We start from the raw sequence: 11,264 nt of genomic DNA on the forward strand, positions 1-11,264 counted from the left end.
GCAAGACAGGATACAGAAAGGTGTGTATGCGTCCAGATATAGTGGTCAGTCATACAAGGTAGAACACGCGCAAACACAAGACTCAGTAGTGCTACACGTGTTGTCGAAAGACAAGAAAAGCCCCGATTTACATATACCCTAAGCCAGTGGTTTTCAAAGTAGGGGCCGTGGCCCCCTTGGGGGCCACCAGGGGGCGCCCAGGGGGGAGGCGGGCCTCAACAATTTGGTGTGAAAAATAATTTCTCATTCTCAGACAACCACACACACACACACACACACACACACACAATCAATTCCTAATGTAATATAATGTAAACATGTAAGATGTAATTATTATTAATTAAAAAAAAGGGGGATATATTCAGAAGTCTGTATTTTCAATGTGTTTTAAAGACATCTTGCAAAAGGGGGGCCTCGGTCAAATGTTAATGCCATTTGGAGGGCCTTGCCCTGGGACAGTTTGGGAACCCCTGGCCTAAGCTATAGTGCGCTTACGATCAGGGGTGGAATGAGTAAGTAGAAACAGTACTGGACGTGCCCATGTTTATCATTGAATTTATTTGTGACGTCACACTCCACAGTAGTGGATGATGGTTCATTTGAAAGTAGACACTCAGGGCTTTAAGAATTTGCAGTTTTTCCATAAGTATATATATATATATATATATATATATATATATATATATATATATATATATATATATATATATATATGTTTTACCTTAGCCTACTAGGTATAAATGTTATAATTTTGTTGTAGCAGTTGAATATAGTGTTTTACTATCAAAAAAGCTTTACTAGTGCTGTCTGTTTTATGTCTCTACTAATGTTATTGTGGAGAGGTGTGAACTGTTTGCCCTCCCCTTTCACATTGCACTGCTCACCAGCAGCTAAACAAAGAGTCACGATACTCTACACACAGAAACCCAACAGTGTCCTGACTAATCTTCGAACAGACTTGCGGCAATAAAAGAATTCATTTGTTTATACTGATTGAAAAGTCCGATACGTCTACATTCCTTTCCGCTAGTGGAATGGAACACCGGTATACTGTGAGAAAGGGTTAATGTCCATCCATCCATCCATCCATCCATCTTCTACCGCTTATCCTTCCTTCAGGGTCATGGGGAAACCTGGAGTCTATCCCAGGGAGCATCGGGCACAAGGCAGGGTACACCCTGGACAGGGTGGACATGCCACTACGGACACTTTGGACACGCCAATCAGTCTACCATGCATGTCTTTGGACTGGGGGAGGAAACTGGAGTACCCGGAGGAAACCCCCGCAGCACGGGGAGAACATGCAAACTCCGCACACACAGGACCACGGTGGGAATCGAACCCCCGACCCACTAAGCCACCGTGCGCCCTTCAAAGGGTTAATGTGTACTTTAAATTTACTTGAGTATGAGTACAAGCAAAGGACAAATCTACCAAAACAGTACTTAAGGAAAATTGCTCAGTTATTTTCCACCACTGCCTATTATACACCGCAAGCATGGAAAGTAAAGTCTGAATAACATTCCTGCCAATAAGCTGCCACTTTTCATTGCTCATATCTATTTACAAAAAAGACAGATCGCACCGTCATACCATCTCAATTAGAGGTGATGGTCGAGGTCTAGCCCTGCGATCGTCACTAAGACGTGAAGTTACCGCTACTGTGACCTTGCGTTCAACTCTGTTCAGCTAGAGATGTTTCAAAGTCACAGATAACCTTAAATAAACATTCGTCAGAGAACTGAGACGTGTTGCAGTTGCAGTCGCACGTGTAAATAGCTCAAAGATTCCGTTTCCTTTCGGCTGTTACTTTTTAACCGGCTTATCGTGGCTTGCTGTAGTCTCACCCCGGTGCAACATGCTGCGTGGACGCGTTGCAAGCTGTTGCACATGAGCCTCTGTAAAAAAAGAAAAAGAAAAAAAGTGTCTTTCATCTTCTCTCAGGTGGAATGTTCAGTCTGCAGGTGAGAAATACGCCTGTGATATATTTCACTCTGTCCCGTCCTGACCTCTGCACCCGACCTTTAAATCGGATGTGTCCAGAAACGAGCCACACTGGGCCATGTATCTACTATCTTTTAGCCTTCGGCTGAAACACTTTGTGGACGTTGCTATGCCAGAGGAAAACAATAGAGACGAATGAGCAGCCGCTCGGCTCGATTTAAAACGTCACATTAACCAGGAAGGAGGGGGAGGAAGGACTGCAGACATTTGGAGCCCCTGCTGTGACTATGTCTGTGTTAGGACTTCCCTTGAACACTCATACACTCTACAGTAAAAGATAAAATATGACCAGCCTTTCCAACACCATATAAATCACATCGCACGCTCAGCTTTCCATTGTTTCATATTTCATAAGGCGTTGCTGTGGAATTGTGGAGAAAATCTGGGAGGACAGTTTGTTGAGGCTACGTTTAAAAACGTATGTTAGTTTAAAGTTCTAGCCAGTTTGTTTTCCACAAAAGTCATTGTATTTGTATATGGAAAAGATACAAATACCCCACTGACGGAGAAGAAATCATAATCCGAATCCTACATGAGCCGACAAATGGAATAGCCAAATAACCGCTAAACATCTAGGTGTTCTTTTTTGTGTCCATTTTGAAATTTCTGAAGGTTATCAGAACTCCCCATGAAATGTACTCGAATGACACAGAATTTATATCGCACACAGGATGTATAACTGACAGGAAATAAATTCATGTCATCCCCAAATTCTAAATAAATATTGGGCAACTTGTACACCAAGACCTAAAAAAGTCCCTTTACCCCAGTGCGTATAAAAAAAGTTTGTATGCACTTTTCATGGTACCGCCTAATACGGCGCAGAGCTACACTACCCATCAGCCCCAGCACTGTTCACCCGCAGCCTGCAGACCCTCCGCTCGCGGGACGTTTTTTGTTTTCCGCACCGTTCTGTGTAAACTCTAGAGACTGTTGTGTGTGTGAACATTCCAGGAGTTTCTGAAATACTCAAACCAGCCCATCTGGCACCAACAACCATGCCACAGTTAAAGTCACACACTTTTTCCCTATTCTGATGTTGGATGTGAACATTAACTGAAGCTTTTGACCTGTATCTGTATTATTTGATGCATTGTTCAGCTGCCACATGATTGGCTGATTTGATAACTGAATAATTGAGCAGGTGTACAGGTGTTCCTATTAAAGTGGATGGTGAGTGTATATGTGTATATGTATATATGCACTAAAGTGTCCTGTGCATGTGCGAATGTACCAGGTGTGTCGTATGTGACATATATGATCAAGTGCTGTGTGTGTGTGTGTGTGTGTGTGTTAATGTGAAGTGCAGAGGTGTTGGAGGGTGTTGGGGGTCATGAGAATGTTCAATCACACAATGTTAACCATGAAATTCACTCGCAGGTTTTAGATGTCTCTTTTGCAAGCCACAAAATTCAATTACAGATGCATGGATACAAATTCAACATGAAACATTCGAAATCATTCGTTTACTTCCGAATTTATAATGACCCGTAACTCGTTGTGTTTTTTTTTTTTTTTGGAGGGCTGATAGAGACCCTTGTAGACTGAACTGTGTGTTTTCACCATCTGTAAAATGAATAAAACACACATTTTATTATGAAGAGGCCCTGCACCGGACTCCATATTTTCTCAGCTGACCTCGACTGAATCATTTTTCAGACGCTGAGGTACATTCTAAAAGCGTAGTGGAGCGATCCTGCTTATCCTGCCTCTGTAAATCTAATGATCTCAAACCCAAGTGCGTATAACATCACGGGCCAGAAATAAAACAGAAATACGGTCTAATTTCATTAAGCTAGATGTGGGCATGTGGAGGAAGATTACTAACAGCTGCGAGGAGACTATTCTTACATTCCCCAGACCAAAAAAATGATCTAAGACTCCTGCAGAGAATTTGAGTACATCTGACCCCTAGATCGTCTGGAAAATAACTTAAGAGACATATTTTACTGCTTATCGCACGCTGTACGGGAATTCTTCCTTCCATTGCTTTTCATAGTTAGCATACTAAAGCTGGAAAAATAAAGGTTAATGCTTTGTTGATACAGATGCTGTAGGAGCTTTGGTTCTTCTACTGTTCAGAAGTAGGTCAAGGAGCTGTGAAATAACAGGAGGCATGGTTCGGTATGCAAACAGGGAGTAATTAGGTTTGTTAGCATGCTGCGAGTAATCACGGTTTTCTTTGATTTAAAATGTAGATTGCGTCGGTTGAGGAATCAAAATGTTTGTTTTTAAAAAAAAAAAAAAACAACAAAAAAAAAACGAAAGCCTCGTACTCACTCACATGAGAACAACAGCAGCCCTGGTCACGTGTCTCAGAGTCCCCATGGTGACAAAGCACAGGATTACTGTCATTAGAGCACTGGGGTTAAACATTACTCAGGGCTAATGAACCTAATTGCTAATCACCACTCTGATGAACGCTGATGTTCAGTATCCTACACTTATCCACTACATGAGCAATGAGCGTTCAGTGAGCTCTTCATTAATGTCTAGAGGCTGTAGAGAGATCTTTTGTGTATCAGATTTCTCCATTTCACCTTTGGGCTTGGTATTGAACCTTCATAAATCCCAGTATAGTTATGCAAAAAAAAAAAAACAACAACAACAACATTGTTTGCAGTACACATCTGGAAGCACTCTTTTTCCCTTCGTTAGATAATCTTGACTGCCATTGTAAATGTCAGCGACATCTCTAAAGCATGAGCCAGAACATGGCAGTTTCCATGAAATGAACGGCCTGAGACTGATCACAATACACTATTTCACAGATCTCAATACAGCAGCTACAGCCACCAAAGGAAAGGCATACAGAAGGAAAAGAAATAAAGGGGGGGGGGGGGGGGGGTCAGCATGCGCAAGCTGAAGGAAATTCTTCGCGCCGTGGCTTTGTGGCGTTTCAAAAGTGTAACAGTGGTATGAGAAATGCCAAATCGAGCTCGGGTTGCCCACAACAAAGATGGCCCAAAGTGGCACCAAGGTGCCAGGAGAGGCCAAGCTGAGCTGGCAATTCCCAGAACGCAGCTGCCACTGTCCTGTAACTCACAGCGACGGTCAGAATGTTTCGGCAGCCCAGGACGAGACGAGAAAAGGTTTAAGGAATTCAGGAAGAGGTGAGAGACTCGATGCTGTGGACATTTTGAAAGAAAATGGCGAAGCAGCTAGCGATACACGAAAGCGAGACAGAATTCATTATAATAATTTTATCCCTCTAACGCATGGTGTTGCCATATGACAAGTATTCATTTATCTAAAAAGAAATGTTGATAGGCAATAATGCAAAACTAACATTGTCCTGTGTAACTGGAAAAAGTGGACTTTAACTTTGACCTAACGTACAACAATGCCCTGTTACATGAGCAACAAGTGCTCCTTGCACTCCCTTTTCTTGGCATGGTGAAGGTCATCATCAGAGCGCTGATTTTTTTTTTTTTTTTTGTCATTCAAGCATGTTTATATGTTAAATGCTAAAATGTCATTGGAAATGGAACTGTGGTACGTGCATTCGTGAACTGAAACAGACCTACACAGACAAAAAGACACTAGACTTCTCTAATAGTATTTTTTTTTCTTTTAAATGCAAAGCAAAACCTGCTGTAATTTCAGACATTGTGCAATTGCACCTTATTTTCTAATCGTCATGTTTCGAGAGAAAGAACTGAAACGCGACTTCACTCAAAACATGTTTAAATCCAATTTTTTTGTATGTATTTTGAGTGAGTAAATCCATCCGTATACTTTTTTTTTTTTTACTGTGATTCCTTTCTTGAAGATATACATTTTACATGCTTAGACGGCAAAACAACAACAACAACAACAACAACAACAAAAAACATCAACTCTTACAGACAACTTACAGTCTGGAAAATGCAGTAATTGGAATTGTAATCTCATACATTTTGTGCTATTTTTGACTATAATCATTTTCACCATGCCACAACCCCCTAAAAACAATTTTCTTAAAATAATTTATTATTATTTGAACTAATTAAAGTCATAAAAATCCATACAATTTTTTTATTTTTATTTTTAAAAATATAAATGCAATAATTCATGCAGTAGAGTGTTTAGGTTTGTTCTAATCTTCAAAAAGTTCCTGTTTAATGATAATGAGTCTTTATTGGTCACATATACATTACAGCACAGTGAAATTCTTTTCTTTGTATACCCCAGCATGTTAGGAAGCTGAGGTCAGAGTTCAGGGTCAGCCATGATACAGCGCCCCCTGGAGCAGAGAAGGTTAAGGGCCTTGTTCAAGGGCCCAACAGTGGCAGCTTGGTTTGAACCCTGACCTTCCGATCAGTAACCTAGAGCCTTAACCGCCAAGCCACCGCTGCCCCGAACAAGCTGTAAGAGTGTTGTGTTTTTATCTCTGTTATATAAAATAACTTAAATACACAAACAGCGTTTTGAGTTACGATCAGCGTGGCACGTTTCTTTTGCACCAGAACTGAATCAATATGTTGTTCTCCTACATTTCTTGATGATGATGTGCTCTGCAGAGGGGAAAGAGGGATCGTCAGTAGTAAGGTTCGATACTCAGGGATATTCACGGATTAACGATGACCCCTATACCCCCCACCCCATCTCCCTGATGCTGACTCATGTAACATTCCTGTATCTACACCCTCAGTGCAGATGGTCGTTTAAATCTGTCCCGATCTTACCACGGTGTACAGTCGAGATTCGGACCGTGTCAAGTCTAATATCTTCGCAGTCACAGCTGCTAAGTGTTACACTGATGTCATGCCATGGGATGAACATTAGCAGACCAAATGCCTGAATGTATTAAATGGAAAGATCCAAAATGGAGGTGGAGTTCAAATCCAACAGGAAATTTTGTGGATTTAGAAGATTTAATTTGTACGTGACTGTATCATGAATACTTGAATCCCTGGGAAAAGACATAATAATAATGATAATAATAATAAAAAGTGTGATATAAAATCCGTGAATGGCATCAAACATTAAACAAGAATTCTCACGCTAAATCTCACCACATTAAGTGGCTATTAAAGGATTATTTGCCGTGATAATCGTTTTAGTTTTTGACTAAACCGTGGTTATTCACCATCATTATAATGGATATTTGAAGCATTACAGTCAACACCAGAATTACTGACACACCTCATAGTACATTCTCATAAATTATGGCACCCTGAAGTCTCATTCTGGTGAGAATAAACAATTCCTCGGATTGGTTTAAAAAAGGATTCAAATTCCGAGACTGATACGTTCATTATATTTGTGCATGGCAACCGTTACTGGATTTTAGTTTCGTCATCTTGTCTCAAGTCTTAATCTAATGGCAGAGGCAACAAGGTTTTGGGGTTTAAACGTCCTAAATTCAGTCACGCGTTGGAACACTAGAAGCAAATCATCCAGGTTTTTCATTTTAATTCCTTTACATATCGCTCATATACTAGACACTAGAATGAAATGCTGTTTCTCATGACCGCTCTCGATGGCTGCTTCGTTTTTGTGATGAAAACGAGCGCTCGGATGTTCCATCGGGTCAACGAAGCAATGAACCATAACACGACGCAATAAAAACGAGTCAGTGGAGCAGTGGATAAACAATATACGCCTCTTTTTATTTGCGATCCGTTGAGTACAAACTTTTTGTAAGCGAAACTACATCATTCTACCATCATGACATCTTTGTAGATTATGATATAGGGCAGCGGTAGCTCAGTGGTTAAGACGTTGGACTAGTGATAGGATCTAGAGATCAGCTGCCACTGCTGGGTCCTTGAGCAAAGCTCCTAACCCTCAACTGCTCAGATGTACAATGAGATCAATTTAAGTCGCTCTAGATAATGGGAATCTGCCAAAACGCCATAAACGTAAATGTAAATATGATTATAAATTCAAAGTGCGTAGAAAAAAGGGATTATGTGAGTTCTGTGGAGCTGATGCAAAGAAAATTTGACAACATAAGACAAGAAAAGAAAGAAAGAAACAAGCAAACGAGGCTGTGTGCTGCTTCCATGACGCATCCAGTGTGAATCCAATGGTGTGGAATATAAACAAAAAAAATCTCCTAAGCTTGAGAGGGTAACTTCAGCATGCGACATGCATCGAATAAAACACTCTTAATTGACCGTAATCATTTATTTTGAAGCTCGAAATGAACTCATCTGTTCTCTCTGTTGGACAAAGTGTAGATAAAGTGAAAACCAGAACCATAAAATTAAGCGATGGAATACGAGGCAAAAACACACCGTCTAGGAAAAAGCCTGAAGCACACACATGACAAAAGCTTTACCATAAGGTGCTGAAACAAATGAACTTATATATCAGGGTGAAACCATACACAGGTGCAAGTGGTAGGAAACACGTAACATGCTGGGGCTGATGGGTAACGTAGTTCAATGCCCCTTCGGCGCCATCCTGACAGAGATCAATTTATTTGCATTTATTTTGACATATTTTTGTGTTCCTCAGAAAGATTAAACATCTTTAAGCAGAAACATTAATTATCTGAAACACTGTAATAAATAAGTAAAGAAATAAATGCATTTAATTATAAATATAAATGAATAATAATTATTATAAATATTATAGCTATTATTATTTAAATAGTTATTATAAGAACGATTTTTTTTTTTATTATTATTTTTTTTTTTAGAGAGAAGGAAATAGTTTCTCTATTCAGTTGGGAACGTTTTTTTTTTTTTCCTGAAAGGAAAGGGTGCGAATACTTCTAGAAGGGTGCTAGTACTTCTGTTGTACATGAACATACACCCTTTACCGTTCAGAGTCGCTCGGCAATCGAATAAACATAAATAAAGTGCTACACTGCAGCACATTGTAGCCACGAAGATCCCTGACCTGCTGCTTGAATTACATCAGGCCATAGAAATCCTCGCCACATAACCACCCAATCGCATATAATATTCAAAAAAAAAGTCCATACACAGTTTCTAGCTTTGTTTTCGTAGTGGTATGACTCTCTGCCTGGGAACAGAAGACTATCAAAGAACTGCGAGAGTCCTCCCAACTGTAATAATGGTTTGGTAAATCCATGCTTTATTGATCTTGAGCAGCATTAAAGGTCTAGTTGTTCCTTACGGTCTGTATCTAATTGATATTTTGCAGCAAGAAAAGAAAAGGAAGACCCTCTGATCGGCTCCTCCCAAACACACAGAACATACTGCACCTCTCTGTGAAAACAGAGCGGAGGACAGAGACAGACAAAGAGAAAGAGAGAGAGGGGAACGGAGCAAGACGGGGATAGACAGCGACTATACGAGAAGAAGGAGGGTATGTAACGTTCGCTTCACCCCAAAATAAATGAAGCGTACACTTTCGCAGCCTACCTGCGGATCTGCTTGTCCCCTCGCCGCCGACATGGCTGATGAAGAGAGTCGGGTCTTCCTTCGTCCTTCGAGACGCTCCTGTCGATTTTCTGCAGGAAAAACTAACAGGGGTCGCTTAGAGAGGAAAAGTTGGCAAGACGCTTCTGAGTCATTTCACTGCGAACAAGCACGTTATTCATTCTTTTTAAACCCACTCATCAGAGCATTACACGGGGACAACACAGTACATAAAAAACACGCTCTGTTTTTCTTTTCTTTTCTAAACCAGTCTAATAAACCTAGTGCCGAGAATAATGACATTATTTGCAGGCCACGGCTCACATTAGACTTGTTATCACAGGCTTTATTCAGAGGACGTGGTCATGCCAGATTCCCAAATAGCTATATTCTGATTATTATTATTTTTTTTTTTACTCTGTTATCATTTCGGCTGTTTGTGCACGACTTGTTGAGTCAACTGTGACAAAATCACAACACACGCTAGACACCCTAAAACAGCTGCCTGAAAAAAAAAAAAAAAAAAAAATTCTTCTCCTATGAGTAACCACTGAAAACATTCCATCGTACAAAGAGTCGATGCATTCATGGCATACATTATAGAGTGCACAAATGCCATGGAGTGAAACGCCTACCTATAACGGTGATTTATAACAGGGAGTGGAGTAACTCGATAAGGGGTGCCAGACCCCTCTGACGCCAGCACTCTGGCAGTGCTTTACATTCTCTAGGTTTGCATGAACTTGGTAAAAGATTCAGGTGCTTGGATACAAGCGGGCTGGAGGTAAAAACACACGGTGTGGTCATTTACGAATATATGACGATATCTTTAGGGTTTACGATATGTTCAAAAAGCTACTTAGTGCTACTTAGTCACAAAGCCAACCCCCCCCCCCCCCCCCCCCCCCCCCATTATGGACTGATGTAGTTATTTTCGCTGCAATAACACCACTTCCGTTCCACTTAACTAAATAAGAGTGGAAAACATAAAAATGAGCACCACGTGCGGCCTTCAGAAGTAGGACTGCACACAGCACGTCAATCCAAGTCCAAAGGTTACCAACACCAGCATCACGAATGAATAAAGAACACCCGTATGAAAACAAGCCTGATAGACGATACGTTTATCCAGATTTGCTAGAAGCAGACTGAAATGTATACTTACAGAGAAGTATATTTGTTACTTTCTTTATGTACTAGCATGTCTAATTATATTTTAAGAAAACACTGTTTACTTCTACATGTACTACAGCAGCGGGTCTTTGTAGCCAGGGACCCCTTTAACGATAACATAAATTCCACTAATTTTGGGCGCACATGGATTAGTGGTTAGCATGGTCACCTCACACCTACAGGGTTGGGGGTACGATTCCTGCCACTACCCTGTGTGTGTGGAGTTGTGCTTCGGGGGTTTCCTCTGGGTACACCGGTTTCCTCCCCCAGTCCAAAGACATGTATGGAAGCTTAACTGGCATGTCCGTAGTGTATGAATGGGTGTATGAATGTGTGTGTGACCTGCGGTGGATTGGCACGCCGTCCAGGGTGTACCCCGCCTTGTGCTCCAGGTTCGCTGTGGCCCAGTAGTATAAAAAACAGATAGTATAGTTTCAGTAGTATAGAAAACAGATAAATGGATGGATTAATGTGGATAACGTCCACATTAATACGTCCGGATAGATCTGAAAACTGCATTTTCGTCTACACTGGTGTTTTCAAACTTTTTTTTCCCAAAAATTGCTCGTTCACACTGACACGTAAGACGCTTTGGCCTGCATCATTTCCATCAGGCGTTTATTTATTTTCTGTCTCTTGGAATTGACATTACAACGTCATCCACCATCTAGTTTGCTTTGAGTTGAATGGGTCACATGACAAAAAATACACCATTGTTTTTGAAGATCTCCGTTTTCTCAGTCCACACTACAACGCGAAAACAACATC

The 11,264-nt window shown here is 40.8% G+C and overlaps 1 protein-coding gene across 1 annotated transcript in view; it reads right to left on the bottom strand.

Annotated features, from left to right (window-relative positions):
• ninj2 (ninjurin 2) overlaps nucleotides 1-9,613 on the bottom strand; it is a 34,661-nt gene extending 25,048 nt beyond the window's left edge. Inside the window, exon 1 of the mRNA XM_017494199.3 lies at nucleotides 9,327-9,613. Within this exon, the coding sequence (XP_017349688.1) occupies nucleotides 9,327-9,359 (33 nt within the window). The 5' untranslated portion in view covers nucleotides 9,360-9,613. The remainder of the gene's footprint in view (nucleotides 1-9,326) is intronic.
• Nucleotides 9,614-11,264: the final 1,651 nt, after the last annotated feature.

The sequence above is a fragment of the Ictalurus punctatus genome, chromosome 19 (genome assembly GCF_001660625.3).
Source record: "Ictalurus punctatus breed USDA103 chromosome 19, Coco_2.0, whole genome shotgun sequence".
Classification (NCBI taxonomy): Eukaryota; Metazoa; Chordata; class Actinopteri; order Siluriformes; family Ictaluridae; genus Ictalurus; species Ictalurus punctatus.